The 24361-nt window shown below is 44.0% G+C and overlaps 1 protein-coding gene across 1 annotated transcript in view; it reads left to right on the forward strand.

Moving 5' to 3' along the window:
* Positions 1-18123, forward strand: part of LOC111972989 (rho guanine nucleotide exchange factor 4-like) — a 71156-nt gene extending 53033 nt beyond the window's left edge. Inside the window, 12 exon segments of the mRNA XM_024000106.2 lie at positions 1160-1206; positions 1208-1287; positions 4913-4943; positions 11601-11780; positions 12205-12405; positions 12774-12953; positions 14815-15047; positions 15289-15418; positions 15633-15764; positions 16153-16396; positions 16999-17076; positions 17411-18123. Of these exon segments, the coding sequence (XP_023855874.1) occupies positions 1160-1206; positions 1208-1287; positions 4913-4943; positions 11601-11780; positions 12205-12405; positions 12774-12953; positions 14815-15047; positions 15289-15418; positions 15633-15764; positions 16153-16396; positions 16999-17076; positions 17411-17568 (1694 nt within the window). The 3' untranslated portion in view covers positions 17569-18123.
* The last annotated feature ends 6238 nt before the right edge of the window (positions 18124-24361 follow it).

Genomic DNA, 24361 nt, shown 5'->3' on the forward strand with positions numbered 1-24361 from the left:
TCAGAGAAGAAAAGGTAGATTGTGTAGAATCATTTTACACAAAGTTTTCTTCATCCTTACAGACTGCTGAAGTGGAAAAGACAGTAGAATATAGTCCTAAAATACTACTCAGCTCTAGGTGTTGAATATGTATATTTTTAATAGCCGAGTGATGTGCCGAATCCGTTTCTCCTGATCGCCTGAGGGGGTCTGAACACTCTGTGTTCTCTCATTATGCCCGGCTCCCTGTCTCCAGGGTGATTTGTCACCACGGAGACTCTCGGCGTGGCAACAGCTGTTTGTAGAGCAGGGATGTGTTGATGAGGTTCAACAGACAGACAGGAGAATATTTATAGCTGCATCTACATGGCAGGTACCTACAGTCAGGAAGAGAGGGCAAGGAGTGTTTGTGTGTGTGTGTGTGTGTGTGTGTGTGTGTGTGTGTGTGTGTGTGTGTGTTTGTGTGTGTGTGTGTGTGTGTGTGTGTGTGTGTGTGTGTGTGTGTGTGTGTGTGTGTGTGTGTCGTGTGCTGTGTGTGTGTGTGTGTGTGTGTGTGCGTGTTGTGTGTAACAGCAAGTATTACCTTCATAACTTCATAATAGCCCATCCATATATTAAGTCTCTGTGTAAACGTATAAATTACCCCTAACCCCATACTCATTCTCACTTATGAAAGATGTAAAGATCAGCTATCGAGATAATGTGTGTTTATAGTTTATTCCCATGGCCATCTCTTTTTGTAATCTCTCTTTGTAAAAGCAATGTTCTAGTCAGTGCACAAACTGGAGCGGAGTTCCATCAGAGAGCTTAGGTACAGAGACAGGGGGCTGTGACCGGGGAAGAATTGGCGTAAGGTTTTTTGGGTGAGGTTGGGGTGAGGGTAGGGTGAGGCCCAAAAGGCCGCTGGTCACTGACATGCTTGCCATGGGGGTTTCTTCCTTTCTCGTCATGCCAGTTTGTCTCAGTAAGGTGCATGTTCATAACTAGGCTGCTGAGCTAACGATGATAGGTTGGAACTCCGCGACTGCAGACTCAACTGTAACTCAACCAATGAAATAGCACACCCTTTCATCAGACTTCTTGATTGTGTGGTAACCATTTGTTTTGTTTTTTGTGGCCTGTAATCATTGTATTGTAGTAAAGTAGAGTATGTTGTTATTTAACGTCTTCTCTCTCTCAGCGGTGATAGTACCAGATGGAAGTGGAGAGAAGGCCGGTCTGGGTCTGGTGTGATGATCTAGGCAGTGATGAAGACCTGTATGAAGAGTTCGCAGCTCCGGACATCGCTGTGGGACACCCAGGGGGAGGGTGAGAAAACCTGGCCATAATGAGGTAGACTTTTGTTTTGTCTGCCTGCCTGTCTGTGTTCTCTCGTCTCTCTCTCTCTCCTCTCCTCTCCTCTCTCTCTCCTCTCTCTCTCTCTCTCTCCTCCTCTCGTCTCTCTCATCTCCTCTCTCTCTCTCGTCTCTCTCTCTCTCTCTCTCTCTTCTCGTCCTCTCTCTCTTCCTCTCTCTCACTCTCTCTCGTCTCTCTACTCTCTCTCTCCTCCTTCTCCTCTCTCTCTACTCGCTGTCTGACTTGCTGCATTGCACACAAATAAACACGTGTACGCACACACACACGGACGTGCGCGCACACACACACAACACAGGTATTACATAATGTGAACATTCATTCAATAGTCAACATGGATGGAGGTATAAAGGTATGACGAGCAATGGGACCCAGTCTTAGCACGGTGATGAAAATGGCCTCTGTGGCAGGAGAGAGAGGAGAGAGGGGCTGTAAACCCAGGAGAGAGCAGGGAATGCTGGGTTAGGGTCTTGTTGCTGTGGTTACCCATTCAGGGCTGTGATATATGACACCATAGAAATACGATCTCTAGAACAGCTCAGAATAAGGTCCGGTTTCCCACTCACAGATTAAGTCTAGGGCTGGACTACAAAGTATGGTTAATGGAGAACCTCCATGGAAATAGCTTTATAGTCCAGGATTAAAATGAATCTGTGTCCGGGAGTATAATGTCCAGAGAAATGTGCACGTTAATGAATAATTTCTCATCATGTTGGAAGATCTACTCCACACATTACAAGCTGAACATTTTAGTGGCCCGCTCTTTGACAGTGGCAAGAATTTTTTTATGTTTTACAGTTAATTGTGTGCAATTATACACATTTGCCATGGGGTGTAGAGAAAATGTTGCAGATTGAAAGCACGTTTCCTGCAATTCTACTCATTTTGCCATGGGGCGGATAGTAAAATGAGCTGTTTTGACACATGCGTCGAATACAACTGGTTTAGACTTTACAATGAAATGCTTGCATACGAGCTCTTCCCAACAAAGCAGAGTTTAAAAAATGAAATAGTATCACAAGAGGAATAAAATAAAATACATAAGAATGAAGCTATATATAGGGAGTACCAGTACCAGATCAATATGCAGAGGTACGAGGTAGATCTGTACATGAAGGATAAAGGGTAAAGTGACTAGACATCAGGATAGATAATAATAAGAGTAAAATAAAGAACAGAGTAGCAAATGATGAGTGTAAAAGTGTGTGTGTAATGTGTAATGTGTAATGTGTAATGTGTAATGTGTAATGTGCCTTCAGAAAGTATTCACACACCTTGACTTTTTCCACATGTTGTGTTACAGCCTGAGTTTAAAATTGATTAGATTTAGATTTTTTTTCACTGGCCTACACACAATACCCCATAATGTCAAAGTGGAAATGTGTTTTTAGACATTTTTACAAATTAATTATAAATGAAAAGCTGAAATGTATTGAATCAATAACTATTCAACCCTTTTGTTATGGCAAGCCTAAATAAGTTCAGGACTAAACATTTCCTTAACAAGTCAAATAATAAGTTGCATGGACTCACTCTGTGTGCAATAATAGTGTTTAACATGATTGTTAAATGACTACCTCATCTCTGTACACCACACATACAGTTATCTGGTCTTGCAGTGAATTTCAAACACAGATTCAACAACAAAGACCAGAGAGGTTTTCCAATGCCTTGAAAAGAAGGCCACCTATTGGTAGATGGGTATAAAAAGAAATCCCTATGAGCATTGTGCAGTTATTAATTACACTTTGGATGGTGTATCAATATACCCAGTCACTACAAAGATACAGACGTTCTTCCTAACTCAGTTGCCGGAGAGGAAGGAAACCACTCAGGGATTTCACCATGAGGCCAATGGTAACTTTAAAACTGTTACAGAGTTTAATGGCTGTGAGAAAAGTGAGGATGGATCAACAACATTGTAGTTACTCCACAATACCAACCTAATTGATAGAGTGAAAAGAAGGAAGCCTGAATAGAATGCATCCTATTTTCCACAAGCCACTAAAGTAATACTGCAAAAAATGTGGCAAAGCAATTGACTTTATGTCCTTTATAAAAAGTGTTATGTTTGGGGCAAATACAATACAACACATTACTGAGTACTACTCGCCATATTTTCAAGCATAGTGGTGGCTGCATCATGTTATGGGTATGCTTGTAATCGTTAAGAACTGGGGAGTTTTTCAGGATAAAAAAAATGGAATGGAACTAAGCACAGGCAAAATCCTAGAGGAAAATCTGGTTCTGTCTGCTTTCTACCAGACACTGGGAGATGAATTCACCTTTCAGCAGGACAATAATCTAAAACACAAGGCCAAATCTACACTGAATTTTCTTACCAAGAAGACAGTGAATGTTCCTGAGTGGCTGAGATGTTGCACGATCCTGGTGTGGTGAAAGCCCTTTGAGACTTACCCAGAAAGACTCACGGCTGTAATCAGGGGTGTGAATAGTTTTGTAAATTAGATATTTGAGTATTTCATTTTCAATACCTTTGCAAAGATTTCTTAAAACATGTTTTCACTTTGTTATTATGGGGTATTGTGTTTATTTAATCAACTTTGAATTCAGGCTGTAACACAACAAAATGTGGAATAAGTCAAGGGGTATGAATACTTTCTGAAGGCCCTGTATGTATTATAGGTCTTGACGGGTCCAACAAATTGGGGATCTGTTGGGGGCAGTATCCTTATTAGAGTGGGTCTAGGGTGTCTGGGATGATGGTGTTGATGTGTGTCATGACCAGCCTTTGAAAGAACTTTATATTTACAGATGTGAATGCTACAGGGTGATGGTCATTTGGTCAGTTTGAAACATGTTGAGATTACAGACTGGGACAAGGATAGATTGAAAATGTCTGTGAAGACACCTGCCGCGCATGCTTTAGGAAACGCTCCCTGGTATTCCATCTGGCCTGATCGCTTTGTGATTGTTAACCTGTTTAAACGTTTTGCTCATATCGGCTTCGGAGAGGGCGATCACACATTCATCCGGGAAAAACAGGGGCTTTCACGCAAGGCACATTGTTACAAGCGAACATAAAAGGTATTTAGCTCGTTTGGGAGTTCTGTATCGCTGGGCAGCTCACGGCTGGGTTTCCCTTTGTAATCCGTTATCATCTGCAAGCCCTGCCACATACGACGAGCGTCGGAGCCGGTGTAATAGGATTCCACCTTCCTCCTATAGAATGACTAACAAAATCAATGGTGGCCCCCCAGTGGGTAATTCGACCATGATAACAAGTTTAGATAGCTGGCCGCTAGTGCTGAGCGATTAACCTGAATGTCGGTTATTTTTTGTTTTTTAATCAACTAATTGACCGACATAGGTTCAATTATTTGAATTTCATTTTTATTTTAAAAAATTATGTGAGCTCAATGTGCACATCTAGAGAGAAATCAGATCCAGCCTGAACTGTGCGATTTAGTAAGGAGTTGCAGTTTCCTACATGGCCAATATTCTACGTAGTTTAGTGCATAAAACGTGGTCATTAACTACAATGCCCATAATCCATTGCGCATCTACTTGTCCGGTCTGTGTCTGCTACGGAAGAGACAGAAGATTGCGCTATCTTGAGGGGATATAGAGAGCAGTTGTTGCTTCATGAGGTATCTCTACCTGAAAATGCAGGATCAAAGTGATTGATAGTTGGTATTCAGCAGTACTAAAGGTATGCCTGATTTACTTAGAAGATTTTATCAGACAGCATAGGCAACAGCTCTATAGAGATGATGACCTGGAATGAAATAATAAAATCATAAAATAACACAAATATAATATACACAACAACCTGAAATATTTGGGTAAAGTAATGTGATGGTTAATAAGTGATCAGCAGTAATGGACAGTCACTACCATCACGGGACTTGTTTTGTTTTATTCTGTGTTGTTACAGCATTCAACCCACATATTGCATTTCATGTTAAAAAACAAAACCGAAATAAAAAAACATGATAATTTTTTCATAATCGAACCGAAACCGAACCGACCTCAAAAAGCACTAATCGCTCAAACTAATTTAGCAATCCCCCCAAAATTATCTGACATGGGCTTATTGACTGACTATCAGTGACTGACATTACAAGAGAAAAACTGATGATATTTAGAAATTGCATCTTGTGTATTCCACTATTCTAACTCGCAACAGTACATTGAGACCCAGACTGAGTTCCTAAAATAAATACAAATAAAAGGCCTTCCATGTAGTAGACTGTCTAAATTAGAGTCGGAGTGAGGTGGCCTTGCTCATCATATTCTGTTCAGTTGAGTGGATACGGGCGGCTGCAGTAAATACTGTCTGTTTGGCTACACCTGGGTATCCAGGTCAGAGAGAGAGAAGAGAAAGAGAGCGAGAGAATAGAGAGAAAGGGACCGGGGGAGGGGGGAGAGAGTTGGAGAATCCAATAATTTCATCAGGTCAGTGATTGAATGTTAATTAATTGGCTAAAATAGCAGTATGATAATCCTGTATAATAATCCGATGCAGTAATCCCGTTCTCCTGTTTTAATCAGACATATTAAGTCTGTGAGTGACGGGCCAGCCATCAGCTGATGAGGCTAATAAATTCTAGGCAGCTCACACTCACACGCGCACACACACACGCAGCCCACATACCCCCTCCCTCACACACAGTCTATTATTCTGCATCCTCCTGCTCCCTCCTTCCCCTCCTCCCTCTCCCCATCCCCCACCCTCCCTGGGGTTGCTAAGGCCCTCCTCATCCACTCTGGTATCCAGGATACGGAGACACACTCAGCCGCCTGATTGGCTGCTCGCGGTAGGAAGGTAAAAAAAAAGAAAGAAAAAAAAAAAAACTGCGATCCAGGGAGTTGGATGGATGGTTGTGCTAGTGTAGCTTCAGGCAGACCCCAGCACCATTTTAGCTTCAGAGTACACTTAAAAGGGAGCGCAAGAGAGGGAGGGAGAGAGAAAGAGAGAGGGAGATAAAGGGAATAGAGCTGCCATGTTAGAGGAGCACAAATAGCTGTGTGGACGTAACCCAGATACGGGACGAGGAACGACAGAAGAGGACGGAGGACAAGAAAAACTAAAGGAGGTGGAGGGGAAATGAGGATTGTATTAAGAAAGATGCAGCATCATCTCTACCTCACATCCTGACAAGACGAAGAAATAGCGAAGACGGCGAGAGGAAGAGAGAGAGAGGGAGAGAGAGAGAGGGAGAGAGAGGACGTGGAAAACAGGGAGGGAGAGAGAAGAGGGGAGTGCTCAGACACAGGCAGCAAGGCGTCGCAGTGAAGCGGAACGAGGGGAGCCTGGCGGAGAGAAGAGGAAGAGAGAGGCGGAGGACAGGCCGGCTGGCTAGTGAAGGAGGAGAAGAAGAGGGGGAGAGAGACGGACAGGGGGGGAGGGGTGAGGGCCCTGCCGGGGCCTACGTGATGGCTCGCGGTGGTGGCGCTCACCGCGCCCGGCAGCGTTTGGGCTACCTCAACACATTGCTGCGCTGCAACCTCCACCCAGAGACTCAGAAGGTGGTGGTTTTCATGATCATGATGCTGCTCGTCATCATCAACGTAGTGCTCATGTTCCTCCTGGCCTTCTAGTAGAGAGACACACACGCCGACGTCACACACACACACACACACACACACGCCACGTATCATCGATCAAGGAAGACTGAGAGGAGGAAGGAGGAAGCGAGAGGGAGGATTCCCTGGTGGAGAGTTGGGGGTACAGCTGTGGATGGGAGTCCAGGATAAAAGGACGAGACCACAGGTAAAGCCGAGCAATGGATGAGCTAGACTGGGTAGAGTATAGGACCACTATGCTGCTGCTTAGCCCAGAGAGTGTGTCGGATGGGTTAGCTAGCTTGCACCATGGGAGTTGTTGACAAACCGTGGACGGTAGCAAATATTCTGTCTTGCACATTTTGAAAATGTTGGTCTGTAGTTCAGTGCTTTTCTATGCCTGTGTTGTGAATGTGTGAGAAGAAGAACCGGTTGTGTTTGTTATTTGTGTATGTTTGTGTTATTTATGTGTCTGAACATAATCCGTTTCTCTGTTGTTGGGTCTAATTCTTAACAATACGGTGTTGTACGTTGAGAAGGTGTGAGTTATTGCTCGAATGATAATTGGTCCTGTGTGAATTTACAGAATGTGTTTTGTATAGGCCACTGTTTAGCACCAATTATGTGCTAAACATGAGATCTCTATGAGATATATGTAGGTTACAATGTTTAGCACGTACAGTTGAAGTCGGAAGTTTACATACACTTAGGTTGGAGTCATTAAAACTTGTTTTTCAACCATGCCACAAATGCCTTGTTAACAAACTATAGTTTTGGCAAGTCAGTTAGGACATCTACTTTGTGCATGACACAAGTAATTTTTCAAACAATTGTTTACAGACAGATTATTTCACTTATAATTCACTGTATCACAATTCCAGTGGGTCAGAAGTTTACATACACTAAGTTGACTGTGCCTTTAAATAGCTTGGGAAATTCCAGAAAATGATGTCATGGCTTTAGAAGCGTCTGATAGGCTAATTGACATCATTTTAGTCAATTGGAGGTGTACCTGTGGATGTATTTCAAGGCCTACCTTCAAACTCAGTGCATCTTTGCTTGACATCATTGGAAAATCAAAAGAAATCAGCCAAGACCTCAGAAAAAAATTGTAGACCTCCACAAGTCTGGTTAATCCTTGGGAGCAATTTCCAAATGCCTGAAGGTACCACTTTCATCTGTACAAACAAATGTACGCAAGTACAAAGACCATGAGACCACGTAGCCGTCATACCACTCAGGAAGGAGACGCGTTCTGTCTCCTAGAGATGAACATACTTTGGTGCGAAAAGTGAAAATAAGTTCCAGAACACCAGCAAAGGACCTTGTGAAGATGTTGGAGGAAACAGGTACAAAATCTATATCCACAGTTAAACGAGTCCTATATCGACATAACCTGAAAGGCCGCTCAGCAAGGAAGAAGCCACTGCTCCAAAACCGCCATAAAAAAGCCAGACTACAGTTTGCAACTGCACATGGGGACAAAGATTGTACTTTTTGGAGAAATGTCCTCTGGTCTGATGAAATAAAAATATAACTGTTTGGCCATAATGACCATCGTTATGTTTGGAGGAAAAAGGGGGTGGCTTGCAAGCCGAAGAACACCATCCCAACCGTGAAGCATGGGGGTGGCAGCATCAAGTTGTGGGGGTGATTTACTGCAGGAAGGACTGGTGTACTTCACAAAATAGATGGCATCATGAGGAAGAAAATTATGTGGATATATTTGAAGGAACATCTCAAGAATCAGTCAGGGAGTTAAAGCTTGGTCGCAAATGGGTCTTCAAATTGACAATGACCCCAAGCATACTTCCAAAGTTGTGGCAAAAGGGCTTAAGGACAACAAAGTCAAGGTATTGGAGTGGCCATCACAAAGCCCTGACTCAATCCTATAGAAAATTTGTGGGCAGAACAGAAAAGGCGTGTGCGAGAAAGGAGGCCTACAAACCTGACTCAGTTACACCAGCTCTGTCAGGAGGAATGGCCCAAAATTCACCCAACTTATTGTGGGAGGCTTGTGGAAGGCTACCCAAAACGTTTGACCCAGGTAAACAATTTAAAGGCAATGCTACCAAATACTAATTGAGTGTATGTAAACTTCTGACCCACTGGGAATGTGATGAAAGAAATAAAAGCTGAAATAAATCAATCTCTCTACTATTATTCTGACATTTCACATTCTTAAAATAAAACGGTGATCCTAACTGACCTAAGACAGGGAATTTTTACTAGGAATAAATGTCAGAATTGTGAAAAACTGAGTTTAAATGTATTTGGCTAAGGTGTATGTAAACTTCCGACTTCAACTGTATATAATCGTCATACAGTGGAAGGAAGCATGTGGATGATCCATGTGGTTGTGTCAGATGTGTGTGTTTACGCTCGGCTGCTCTCGCTAGGGTTCAGCTGCACAGAGTGAGGGGGATCAGCTGTGTGTGTGTGTGTGTGTGTGTGTGTGTGTGTGTGTGTGTGGTGTGTGTGTGTGTGTGTGTGTGTGTGTGTGTGGTGTGTGTTGTGTGTGTGTGTGTGTGTGTGTGTGTGTGTGTGTTGTGTGTGTGTGTTGGAGCATTAGGGCCTTAGAGCGTTGCAGCTCAAGACACAGAGAGGCTGGTTTGTAACGGAGGCAGGGTGTGATGAGAGGGGCAGTAACAAGGCCTAGAGCTACTGACCAGGAGACTCAGAGAGAAGTGCACTGTTTACATCCACCGCCTGGCAGAGATACACTCACATTACAGTGTGTTTTTATGTTTGGATTCTCCCTCTATGTTCCCCCTCTATACAAACTCATATTGATGTCCCAGTACAGCTAATACTACAATATTTATGTCTTCAACCTCGTTTCTACTCTCTGTGAAGGGAGATATTCTGGTGTTTTGTTGTATAATGATGGCAGGATCAGTAGAGGAGAGAAGAGGCGAGATGGTGGTGTGTCGCCTAGCAACAGGCCCAAAGACCTCCTCGCCATGACGATGGATCGATGGCAGGACAGACATAGAAATAGACACTTAGTAGATCACCCTAACCAACAGAATAGGCGTAGAAATAGAAACACATAGATTACCTAGCCCCCATAGAACCGACATGGAAATAGACACAGAGATCGTGTTCTGGTATCATTTAGCCTCTGCTTGACCTTCTGAGGCCTAGCATAAGTATAGGAGCCTGCATTTGAGGAGTTACATTATAGTTAGTTAGTTGTGGCTTTTTGAGCAATAATACAATTATGACAAGCATCCTTTCCAGAGTGTTGTATTTGCTCATGCTATAGAAACAGGAGATAGGCTCCTGCCCTATGGGCCATTCTGGCTTTGATAAGGCTTACTGCTACTATGGAAGAATGACACAAATGCCCCTCTGACGCCAGCATGATGTTGACGCAGTAATGTGTGTGTGTATGTGGCTGTGTGAAATACGAGCACTGCAGTACATTTATAAGTAACGCAGGCTTTTTAGCTCTCTCGTTCTCTCTCTCTCTCTCTCTCTCTCTCTCTCTCTTCCTCTCTCACTCTCTCTTTTGCTCTCTCTCTCTCACTCTCTCTTTCTCTCTCTCCCTCTCTCTCTCTCATTCCCTTTCTCTCTCTCTCACTCCCTCTAACCCCTCCTCTCTCTCTGCTCTCTCTCTCTCTCTCTCTCTCTCTCTCTCTCTCTCTCTCTCTCTCTCTCTCCTTCTCTCTCTCTCTCTCTCACTCCCTCTATCTCCCCCTCCCTCTCTCTGTCTCTCTCTCTCTCTCTCTCTCACTCCCTCTATCTCCCCTCCCTCTCTCTCTCACTTCCTACCCCCCCTCTCTCTTCTCTCTCTCTCTCCTTCTCTCCTCTCTCTCTCTCTCTCTCTATCCACTCCTCTCTGTCTCTCTCTCTCACTCCTCTACCCCCTCTCCTTCTCTTCTCCTTCTCTCTCTCTCTCTCTCTCTCTCTCTCTCTCTCTCTCTCTTCTCACTCCCTCTGTCTCTCTCACTCCCTCTCCTCCCCCTCCTTCTCTCTCTCGCTCCTCACTCTCCTCTATTCCCCTCCTCTCTCTCCTCTCTCTCTTTCTTTCTCTTCTCTCCTTCTCTATCTCTCTTATCTCCACATTGATCTTTGTCAAGCCCCTCTCAGACTCAGTGGCTTGGCTCAGCAGAGCAATCAATGCTTTAGGACATGTCTCACTTAGCTTATCTAGGGCTGTAGCAGCAATATTATTATGTTGTGTCTGTGCTAAAATGTAGCTTACTGAGTAGACATATTGTTGTTACAAAGTCATCATTTCTGTGTTGAAACAACATTGTGTACATCTTGTGTTGTAATTGTAAAGTCATCCATTGTGTGATGAATGGTATTTTATAGGTTATTTGTGTCATGTCTTAAAGTCACATGTTCTAGTTGAGTGATACTGGACAGACCTACTACCTTGTAAATCATGCATGTCTCTACTCTCTCTATCAGCCAATTTGTCTTCCAGTGATGTTATTGATGTTATTTATAGACTAGCTTCACCTTGTTTTACAAAGTCATCCATTCTGAATGAAGAACGGCCAGAGTTTTTCTGGACCACCTGACCAGGGAAACCTCCAGGGCCCCTAGTTAGACCATAACTAGAGTTTTCCCTGGTCAAGAATACAAATGTGGGCCTTCGTAAAGTATTTCAAGCTTGTTCACCATGTATTACAAATGTTGTACATTTTTTATTATGTCACTGTGAAGTCCTCCCATACTGACCTGTGTTGACCCCTGTCTGTCCCCTCTCCTTTTCCCCTCCCCAGCTGATCAGTGATGGCAGCTGTGTGTACGCCGAGGCTCTCTGGGACCATGTCACCATGGACGACCAGGAGCTGGGCTTCAAGGCGGGGGACGTCATCGAGGTAGTGGATGCCACCAACAAGGAGTGGTGGTGGGGACGCATCCTGGACAGTGAGGGCTGGTTCCCAGCGAGCTTTGTTCGGGTAAGAAACCAACTCTCCATATCTCCTATCTCTCTTCTTCTCTCTTTCTCTCACTCTTTCTCTCTCTCCATCTCTCTGGGACACTGAAGACAACATCAATTAAATACTCTTTACCTTGCTTATCTTTGATATCTATTATTGCTGCTACAGTATAGGGTTGGATGGGCAGCTAGAGCTGTCGTCGGCAATTTGGGGCAACTGTGAAGCACCAGCTCATTTAAAAGATAAAGATTGTTTTCTTTTTTTTATGCTGACTTTCTTATGGTCCTTACTTGCTAAATGAATGTTTGTACATGTTCTCAGTTGATCCACATAGGTAGCCTAACTGAAAAATAAGACAGTATGAGAAATGTTTGTAGCATCTAAACTGATCTGTTAGTGAGGGTATTCTATAACAATGACCCTATCTTCTTGGTCCCTGTAGTTGCGTGTGAACCAGGATGAGCCCATGGAGGAATACCTAGCCCAGCTAGAGGAGGCTGGGGCTGGGGAAGAGGACCGGCCAGGGGTGGGTCTGATCCTGGGACCAGGCCTGCCGTGTAAGGACCAGATGAGAACTAACGTTATCAATGAGATCATGAGCACAGAGAGGGACTACATCAAACACCTCAAAGACATCTGTGAGGTCAGTAAAGTTCCATTCAGACAACATCACTGTCTGTCTGTAGACCCTTTCCTTTGATACAGGCCATTATAGGACTTAGAAACTATTTGCATCAAAAACTCCCGGAAGAATCTGCCTTTGTCTTCAAGTGTCTCTAAATAACACCAAAATGCATCACACCAGCCTTTGTGCCATCATAACTTGTTAGGAGCACAGTTATTCAGACCAGCACACAGGTCATTGTATTTCTGAACAATACGACTTCGTCCAATAAGACAAAATATATTCTTAAGTTTTAACTTGGTTATTTCTGGGAATTCTTAACATGTAAAATCAGGTAGATGAGTCTATCTACATGTGGTACCATGAGTCTACTGTTCCTCTCTCAGGGTTACATCAAACAGTGCCGTAAGAGGATAGACATGTTCACAGAGGAGCAACTGCGGTGTATATTCGGCAACATCGAAGACATCTACCGCTTCCAGAAGAAGTTACTGAAAGGTCTGGAGAAGAAGTTCAACAAGGAGCAGCCGCACCTCAGCGAGATCGGATCCTGCTTCCTCGAACACGTGAGTATTGTACAGCACACGACCCACTGTGATTCTTCACCTGACTTCTGTCAGCTGTGACCGACCGCCTAATTTCTAAATTGCCTAAATTTGAAATTGTTTTTTAAATTGGATAAAAGTAGCGACTCAGAGCTAGAAAATTATATATCATACACTGCAGTTGAGGAACAATGGGAAAGTAATTCTGCTTTTAAAGTTAGTAAACTTGTAACCCCACTTTTGAGAAAATGGCCCTTGAATGTTTTGGTACACCTACTGGAGAGCTCTTCTTTGTCTACACCTATTCAGCATCCTTCACACCCTTTAAGCCTTAGTCCCACATATCTCTTTATAGATTCACATGTGAGACCATGTGGTAAACACACACTATATCAACGTTTATTTGTCACATGCACAGGATACAGAAGGTTAAACGGTACAGTGATAGTACTTGCATAGTAGCAATATGAAAAACAGAAAGTGTCCAGATAAAAAATATTAGACACACTTGTCTAAATTGATGGGTCATGTGAAGGAAATGCTATGACCACCCCCCAGCCAAATCAAGCTAAGTGGATGGGTCACTTTTGTCTAGACTTGTACACATGTTCATGAAATACAATCGATGGCCGTAATCACCCCCAGACACACCTGGCTAACTTGATGGGTCATGTAATAATCCAGCCTAAGTGGAATCTTTTGTTTAGACATGTAGCTAGCTAGGTAGATAGCTAGCTAAACAATGAACTGTCATAACCCCAACTCATGCTACTACCAATACAAACATTGTCATAGCTGTAGTATGAATCTGCAGGTAGCTAAAGCTAACAAACTAGGTTCAATGTTAACTAGCTAACATTAGGCTATAACTAGCAATGCAAATGGGTTTCTGATTCAAATAATATTACTTCACAGATCATACACAAGCCAGCAAGCTAACATTTGCTAGCTAACTAGTAGTATTCTTTAACTTGCAAAAATAATGACTTTCTGACAAAATTAGAAACTTATATCTGGAAAATGTAGCTAGACTCTTACCTGTATATATTGATGAATGCTTCCCGGCAGACTGGAACCTTTTAACTATGTTTTGTTTGTAGCTACATCTTGTTTGGCCAGCTTTGTGTGAAGTCAATGGTTTACACTGACCATGGCATGTGCAGAAATTAGCCCATCACTTTTTCCTACTGATCTGTCGATAGTGCCTGCTAAATTCAGGGTATTAATGTTGTTGAGAAAAGTACCAAAACTTTTGTAGTTATCGATAGTTAACGTTATATCTTTCAAAAACGGCATGGTAGAAAGGACTGTCAACACATACTGAACAGCTCACGTTATAGACAGAAGCATGCTACATGGCAGACCAATCCAAACTCATCTCCCGGCATGTCCAGCCCATACATTATCTCAACCAATCATGGCTAGTAGGAAGGTTCCGTCTTTTTCCATGGCTAAACCAACTAGGCTCGTAATGTTACAACTTTATTCGTATTTATGGATGGAATACAAGTTTGTTATTAAGGCACATGAAAGTTCACATGTTCCAGAACGCATTTTGATTAAAAAAATCAATGTTTACGTTCTAATGCTGCTCCTGTGAAGTAGTGACGTGCGGCATACACCTAGTTTCATGAAGCTGGTCACATATGGCCTGCATAACGCTACATAATGCTATCATAAACATGACATAGCATGACGTAATAGGGGAAATCAAATCTGCTTAATAGATAATTACTGTATTATTATACACACTTTATGTTGGGGATTCAAGTCAAGCAACCTCTCTAGAGCCCAAACATTCATGTAACATTCCAGCAACCATCAATTTTGCCATTTTAAACTGTCATGTTAACGTTTCCTGTCTCCTCCTCACCCTCCTCAGCAAACAGACTTCCAGATCTACTCTGAGTACTGTAACAACCACCCCAACGCCTGTGTGCAGTTGTCCAGACTGATGAAGACCAACAAGTACGTGTTCTTCTTCGAGGCCTGTCGTCTGCTGCAGAAGATGATTGACATCTCGCTGGATGGGTTCCTGCTCACGCCCGTCCAGAAGATCTGCAAGTACCCTCTGCAGCTGGCCGAGCTACTGAAATACACCAACCCTCAGCATAGGTAAACACACACACACACACGTGTACTGTGCACACATGCAAGGAGCTGCACGTATTCCTTCTTATCTACCAATTTCGCTCTCTGAAATTGCAGAAATTTCTTTCAGAAATCGCATGACACTGATAGGTTATTAGTTGTGTTTCGTTTTTAAGTCGAAAGTTATTACAAGTCTATCATTAGACTAAAACAATCATGTAAGACCGAGAGGGCCTGATGTGAATGTCTGTTCTGGGCAACCCAGGGACTATAAGGACGTGGAGGCTGCCTTGAACGCCATGAAGAACGTGGCCAGGCTGATCAACGAGAGGAAGCGGCGCCTGGAGAACATCGACAAGATCGCCCAATGGCAGAGCTCCATAGAGGACTGGGAGGTGAGTAACAGTGCATCGAGGGTAATGGAACAGAATCCATGACTAGGGCCAGGAAGTTTTCCTGACTAAGTGACTTGTTCTGGAAAAAACGCTTGATGTCATGTTGCCAGGACACATGGCCCCAGCTATACAACTTTTTTTGGCTGAACAATCTCTGTCTGTCATATGTCTGTAGGCTCTAACAGATGCTTGGTGTGTGTTTGAACATCCTCAGGGAGAAGACATCCTCAGTATGAGTTCAGATCTGATCTTCTCTGGAGAGCTGACAAAACTCTCCCAGCCTCAGGCCAAGAGCCAGCAGCGCATGTTCTTCCTCTTCGACCACCAGATGGTCTACTGCAAAAAGGCGAGCAGCACTGTTAAAATGATTATTATAATGTGGACATGAAGCTGGTAACGGTTAAGGTTGAGGCTACGGTTGTGATTGAACCGTAATGTGGACATTAAGCTAGGGTTATGGTTAGTTTCCAGGTAGAACGCTTTTGGGTTCCGTGTAGATTTTTACATGGAACCTCCAAAAGTTATACCTGGAACCAAAAAAGGGATCTTCAAAGGTTCTCCTATGGGGACAGCCAAATAACTGTTTTAGGTTCTAGATAGAGTGTAGGGTTAAGTTTATGAAGTGGGTTAGTAGTAGTTCTCTCCCCCCTATAGGACCATGCTGTACTATAATGATTAGGGTTAGTAACAGTAATATATAACAGCATTATCACGTATCTCTATGGTTTTTTCAGGACCTCCTGCGCAGGGACATGCTGTACTATAAGGGTCGTATGGACATGGACCAGATGGAGGTGGTGGATGTGGAGGATGGGAAGGAGAAGGACTTCAACGTGTCGGTGAAGAACGCTCTGAAGCTGCGCTCGCTGGCGGGGGACGAGGTCCACCTGCTGTGTGCCAAGAAGCCTGAGCAGAAACAACGCTGGCTCCGAGCCTTCCAGGACGAGAGGACGCAGGTGCAGCACGACCTCGAAACAGGTGAAACAGTTATCCGTCTCTCTGTCTGACGTGCCACAATTTGAAAAAGGACCCATTCTTACTTAGCTTGATAGGCTAAAGCAACTCAGACATACAGAATGAGTAGAAAACACCAATAGGATACTAGGAGACTGCGATGAACTGCTTACCTGTAGTATTACTAGTCAGCTGTACAAAGCCACTGGGTGTGTGTCCTTTCCTATTAGTAAAACATGAGCTGTGTCCTCCTGTCTCTCTCTGCCCCAGACTACTGCTGTATTAATAGTTTGTGATAAACGTTTCTGACAGTGGCTCCGGTCAGAGAATCAGGGAAGAGGAGTGTATGTGTAATATGTAGCAGCTAATGGATCAGAATGCCGTTAATCCCTCAGATAAAAGGAGCTATAAATCCAGTGAGCTGCCCCCTTCGCTTCTCCGCCATAGTCTCTGGGTTTTATCTGGGCTGTAACAGAGCATGCGGATATTACCGAAACTTTTCATCCAACAATCTGGCCTTCTATTATTCGGTTCCCTCTTAATAGCTGGGTATTGATAGGCGGCACTGGCAGAATGAATCTGTGATATCCACATTGACCTGTGACCTATGTGGTTTCCTCCTCCAGGATTCTCCATCACTGAGGTCCAGAAGAAACAGGCCATGCTGAACGCCTGCAAAAGCCATCCAGCTGGGAAGCCCAAAGGTATGTCTGGGTAATGGGTGCATGGCAGGAAAACTCCATTTCCATGGCTGTTTGGATGGGTAGCAGATTACATGTTGTGCGTGTTTTTTATATTTTTTTTAAGAAGATTACGTTTGCCAATATTTATACAAATGTTGTTTATCATATGTGCTTAATATTCATATAAACCACTTTAGATTAAAATGCAGTCGTAATCACTCCCCCATCCTCCCTATGGATATGTATAACCCCTAGTCTCTCGTCACAGCCTTAACATTATCATGTAAAACATTTAGTAGCTGATTTGATTCTGGATGCCAGGATTACTAACCCCCTCTGTTCTCCTCTCCCCCAGCGGTGACCCGGCCCTACTATGACTTCCTGCTGCGTCAGAAGCACCCGTCTCTGCCCAGCACCGTTCCCCAGCAGCAGGTCTTCATGCTGGCTGAGCCCAAACGCAAGGCAACCACCTTCTGGCAAAACATCGGCAGACTGACGCCTTTCAAGAAGTGAAACGTCGGAGAGGAGAGGAGGATTAGAGGAGAAAGGCTAACGCCTGAACTGACTTTTTTATCCCCGATCCTTTTTTTTCCTTCTCTCGTTTGTTCTTTGTTATACATGATGTTATCCTAATTCATATACTGATTATTGTGAAAGATCAACATGATGATGATGATGATGATATTTTTTCTTTGAGAAAGCACTTTATAGGTTGGTTACAATCAGACTTGGGAATAGTTCTCCCGGACATCGTGTATACGTTGGGAGAATGTTACTAGGACTATTATACCTGCTACTGCTACTACAACTTCAACCAAGCACCGATTGGTACTAATATTACTACTGCTGTGTGATCATGTGACTGCCAATGAGGCTCCTCTTTTTGGAAAGACGTTGACTGACGCAACTAAATGATTTTTTCCCAGTGTTTTTGTTTTGTTTCGACAAATGCCAACTGTTCACAGTGCCAGATCAATTTTGCTTTTGTATTTAAGTTTGTGCTGTGTCTGCTATTGAAAAAAAGGTGAAAAAGGGGGATAAAGTTTATTGTACTTCTCTTTGTGCAAAGATGTTTTCCTGGTTTATTTTGAGCATTTCATAACAGTCGATACTTAAGGGTTTGGGTGTGGTGGGGTCTTAATGTTTGTGTAAACAAACAGTCTGAGAAAAACAAATGGTACCCAGATTCGATTCTCAATTCTTCACAAATCTACCGTTTGAGTTGCAGCAGCCCACAAACGCACACACACACCTGACCTTTGTCATTAGCCTTACACTGTGCATATGAGTAATTAACCTCTTTATGGAAGTGCCATCTGAAGTGTGTCCTGGATGCTTTGAAATAGTGTGAAGAGTATGTTTTACCTTTTATCAACCCCTGCATTTACATTAATTTAACAACATTTTCAAATTCAAGATGTATTCTCCAACTGTGGCAAAATGATGCTCGTTTAAAAAAAAAAATGATACCTTCATTTAACTAGGCACAGTTAAGAAAAAAATATTATTTACAATGACGGCCTACACCGGCCAAACCCGGACGACGCTGGGCCAATTGTGCGCTGCCCCATGGGACTCCCAATCACGGCCGGTTGTGATACAGCGTCTAGCGCTGAGATGCAGTGTCTTAGACCGCGGCGCCAGTCGGGAGCTTGATTGAAATGGTACTGCACTTTCGTCCCCCTGGTAAGTGTAATGCCACAATACCACATGATTTCATATAATCTGGACATTTAAGACTTTAAATATTGAAAGTATAATGTTAGATTTTTCTAGCCTGGTCCCACATCTGTTGTGCTTTTGGCAACTCCATTGCTGTCATGACAATTCCACAAGGAGTTGGCAAGAGCACAGAAACAGACTGGTATCCAGGCTACTTCTTTTCCATACAAGTTTAACAGGGTGGATCACCTTCTGAAAGGTCTACCCATTTCCTCCATGTCCCCAGAGGCTTCATCAGGACGTTTTCTGTTTGTCTGCGACACCTTTCAGAAGTCTTCATTTGTAGATGAATATTCATGAGTTTCTGGCAAGACAAAGTTGTCTGTTGTGACAAAAATGTATTTCTGTGTTCCTGCTGATGAAGAGACTACAGGGAGCTTGAAGAGTCCCAGGAAGTAGGTTAGCTGGGCGAGATGACAGCGAAACAACACCTACTACTGATGCTTTTCATCTCACTTCACTGTCCAAAAGAACTACAAATTCACATTTGAGAAGGGTAACCTATTTTTTAGACGCTCTGAGGCACTGAATTGTTAGTGCGCTGCAGACATTGTGGGTTTCTGTCTACTAAAATCGTAAAGATGCTAAAGACTGGATTCATAAAGCATGCCTTGTATGCCGCCTTCTTAACATGATGGCTTAGGATTTTTTTATGATTCTGATTTGGCCTTTCCATTTCCAAAAAGACAAACTGATCATCTGCGGCTCAATACATATAACACACATTTATATAATCAATCAATTGATCATGGCTACTGTATATTGACTTTGATCAGTTTCAAGAGGCCTACAATATGATGGGGTTGACACAAAGAAGCCTGAATCCAGCTTTCAGTTGGAGATGTTTTCCTCTTCAAAAGAAAGTAGCTCGGTGATGGATTGCTCTCCCCTGGGATCGACTGTGATGTCTGGAGAGAGGGAGAGAGAACCGGGAGACAGAGGGATGTGTGCATGTGTGTGTATGATTTCTAAAACAAAGTGTGTGTCTTGTCGCCTCGAGGTAGAGATATGGAACATGTCCTCTCAGAATTCAGTATGCAGCCCTATAACTCACCTGTCACGAGTGTTATGCAGCACTATAACTCACCTGTCACGAGTGTTATGCAGCACTATAACTCACCTGTCACGAGGGTTATGCAGACTATAATCACCTGTCACAGGGTTATGCAGCACTATAACTCACCTGTCACGAGTGTTATGCAGCACTATAACTCACCTGTTCACGAGGGTTATGCAGCACTATAACTCACCTGTCACGAGGGTTATGCAGCACTATAACTCACCTGTCACGAGGGTTATGCAGCACTATAACTCACCTGTCACGAGTGTTATGCAGCACTATAACTCACTCTGTCACGAGTGTTATGCAGCACTATAACTCACCTGTCACGAGTGTTATGCAGCACTTATAACTCACCTGTCACGAGGGTTATGCAGCACTATAACTCACCTGTCACGAGGGTTATGCAGCACTATAACTCACCTGTCACGAGGTGTTATGCAGCCCTATAACTCACCTGTCACGAGGGTTATGCAGCCCTATAACTCACCTGTCACGAGGGTTATGCAGCACTATAACTCACCTGTCACGAGGGTTATGCAGCACTATAACTCACCTGTCACGAGGGTTATGCAGCACTATAACTCACCTGTCACGAGTGTTATGCAGCACTATAACTCACCTGTCACGAGGGTTATGCAGCCCTATAACTCACCTGTCACGAGGGTTATGCAGCACTATAACTCACTTTCACGAGGGTTATGCAGCACTATAACTCACCTGTCACGAGTGTTATGCAGCACTATAACTCACTGTCACGAGGGTTGCAGCACTTACTCACCTGTCACGAGGTTATGCAGCACTATAACTCACCTGTCACGAGGGTTTATGCAGACTATAACTCACCTGTCACGAGGGTTATGCAGCACTATAACTCACCTGTCACGAGTGTTATGCAGACTATAACTCACCTGTCACGAGGGTTATGCAGCACTATAACTCACTGTCACGAGGGTTATGCAGCCTTATAACTCACCTGTCACGAGGGTTATGCAGCACTATAACTCACCTGTCACGAGTGTTATGCAGCACTATAACTCACCTGTCACGAGTGTTATGCAGCACTATAACTCACCTGTCACGAGGGTTATGCAGCACTATAACTCACCTGTCACGAGTGTTATGCAGCACTATAACTCACCTGTCACGAGTGTTAGTGCAGCACTATAACTCACCTGTCACGAGGGTTTATGCAGCACTATAACTCACCTGTCACGAGGGTTATGCAGCCCATAACTCACCTGTCACGAGGGTTATGCAGCCATAACTCACCTGTCACGAGGGTTATGCAGCACTATAACTCACCTGTCACGAGGGTTTATGCAGCACTATAACTCACCTGTCACGAGGGTTATGCAGCACTATAACTCACCTGTCACGAGGTTTATGCAGCACTATAACTCACCTGTCACGAGGGTTTATGCAGCACTATAACTCACCTGTCACGAGGGTTTATGCAGCACTATAACTCACCTGTCACGAGGGTAATGCAGCACTATAACTCACCTGTCACGAGGGTTATGCAGCACTATAACTCACCTGTCACGAGGGTTATGCAGCACTATATTCACCTGTCACGAGTGTTATATGCAGCACTATAACTCACCTGTCACGAGGGTTATGCAGCACTAATAACTCACCTGTCACGAGGGTTATGCAGCACTATAACTCACCTGTCACGAGTGTTTATGCAGCACTATAACTACCACTGTCACGAGGGTTATGCAGCACTATAACTCACCTGTCACGAGGGTTATGCCCTATATCACCTGTCACGAGTGTTATGCAGCACTATAACTCACCTGTCACGAGGTTATGCAGCCACTATAACTCACCTGTCACGAGGGTTATGCAGCCCTATAACTCACCTGTCACGAGGGTTATGCAGCACTATAACTCACCTGTCACGAGTTTTATGCAGCACTATAACTCACCTGTCACGAGTGTTGATGCAGCACTATAACTCACCTGTCACGAGGGTTATGCAGCACTAATAACTCACCTGTCACGAGGGTTATGCAGCCTATAACTACCTGTCACGAGGGTTATGCAGCACTATAAATTCACCTGTCACGAGTGTTATGCAGCACTATAACTCACCTGTCACGAGGGTTATGCAGCACTATACTCACCTGTCACGAGTGGTTATGCAGCACTATAATCACCTGTCACGAGGGTTATGCAGCACTATAACTCACCTGTCACGAGGGTTATGCCAGCACTATAACTCACCTGTCACGAGGGTTATGCCACTATAACTCACCTGTCACGAGGTTATGCAGCACTATAACTCACCTGTCACGAGGGTTTATGCAGCACTATAACTCACCTGTCACGAGGGTTATGCAGCACTATAACTCACCTGTCACGAGGGTTATGCAGCACTATAACTCACCTGTCACGAGTGTTATGCAGCACTATAACTCACCTGTCACGAGGGTTATGCAGCACTATAACTCACCTGTCACGAGGGTTATGCAGCACTATAACTCACCTGTCACGAGTGTTATGCAGTATAACTCACCTGTCACGAGGTTATGCAGCACTATAACTCACCTGTCACGAGGGTTATGCAGCACTATAACTCACCTGTCACGAGGGTTATGCAGGCACTATAACTCACCTGTCAGCAGGGTTTGCAGCACTATAACTCACCTGTCACGAGTGTTATGCAGCACTTATACTCACCTGTCACGAGTGTTATGCAGCACTATAACTACGCCTGTTACGAGTGGTTATCGCAGCACTATAACTCACCTGTCACGAGGGTTATGCAGCATATAACTCACCTGTCACGAGTGTTATGCAGCACTATAACTCACCTGTCACAGGTTATGCAGCCTTAACAACCTGTTCACGAGGTTATGCAGCCCTATAACTCACCTGTCACGAGGGTTATGCAGCACTATAACTCACCTGTCACGAGGGTTATGCAGCACTATAACTCACCTGTCACGAGGGTTATGCAGCACTTAACTCACCTGTCACGAGGTTAGGCAGCACTATAACCCACCTGTCACGAGGGTTATGCAGCCCTATAACTCACCTGTCACGAGGGTTATGCCAGCACTATAACTCACCTGTTCACGAGGGTTATGCAGCACTATAACTCACCTGTCACGAGTGTTATGCAGCACTATAACTCACCTGTCACGAGGGTTATGCAGCACTATAACTCACCTGTCACGAGTGTATGCGCACTATAACTCACCTGTCACGAGGGTTATGCAGCACTATAACTCACCTGTCACGAGGGTTATGCAGCACCTATAACTCACCTGTCAGAGTGTTATGCAGCACTATAACTCACACCTGTCACGAGGGTTATGCAGCACTATAACTCACCTGTCACGAGGGTTTATGCAGCCTATAACTCACCTGTCACGAGGGTTATGCAGCATATAACTCACCTGTCACGAGTGTTTATGCAGCACTATAACTCCACCTGTCACGAGTGTTATGCAGCATATAACTCACCTGTCACGAGGGTTATGCAGCACTATAACTCACCTGTCACGAGTGTTATGCAGCACTATAATCACCTGTCACGAGGTTATGCAGCACTATAACTCACCTGTCACGAGGGTTATGCAGCACTATAACTCACCTGTCACGAGTGTTATGCAGCACTATAACTCACCTGTCACGAGGGTTATGCAGCCTATAACTCACCTGTCACGAGGGTTATGCAGCACTATAACTCACCTGTCCGAGGGTTATGCAGCACTATAACTCACCTGTCACGAGGGTTATGCAGCACTATAACTCACCTGTCCAACGAGTGTTATGCAGCACTATAACTCACCTGTCACGAGGGTTATGCAGCACTATAACTCACCTGTCACGAGGGTTTGCAGCACTATAACTCACCTGTCACGAGGGTTATGCAGCACTATAACTCACCTGTCACGAGGTTATGCAGCACATATAACTCACCTGTCACGAGGGTTATGCAGCACTATAACTACCTGTCACGAGGTTATGCAGCACTATAAACTCACCTGTCACGAGTGTTATGCAGCACTATAACTCACCTGTCACGAGGGTTATGCAGCACTATAACTCACCTGTCACGAGTGTTATGCAGCACTATAACTCACCTGTCACGAGGGTTATGCAGCACTATAACTCACCTGTCACGAGGTTATGCAGCACTATAACTCACCTGTCACGAGGGTTATGCAGCACTATAACTCACCTGTCACGAGGGTTATCGCACACTATAACTCACTGTCACGAGGGTTATGCAGCCCTATAACTCACCTGTCACGAGGGTTATGCAGCACTATAACTCACCTGTCACGAGTGTTATGCAGCACTATAACTCACCTGTCACGAGTGTTATGCAGCACTATAACTCACCTGTCACGAGGGTTATGCAGCACTATAATACCTGTCACGAGGGTTATGCAGCACTATAACTCACCTGTCACGAGGGTTATGCAGCACTATAACTCACCTGTCACGAGGTTATGCAGCACTATAACTCACCTGTCACGAGGGTTATGCAGCACTATAACTCAC

This window comes from Salvelinus sp. IW2-2015, linkage group LG14 (assembly GCF_002910315.2).
Source record: "Salvelinus sp. IW2-2015 linkage group LG14, ASM291031v2, whole genome shotgun sequence".
NCBI classification, from domain to species: Eukaryota; Metazoa; Chordata; class Actinopteri; order Salmoniformes; family Salmonidae; genus Salvelinus; species Salvelinus sp. IW2-2015.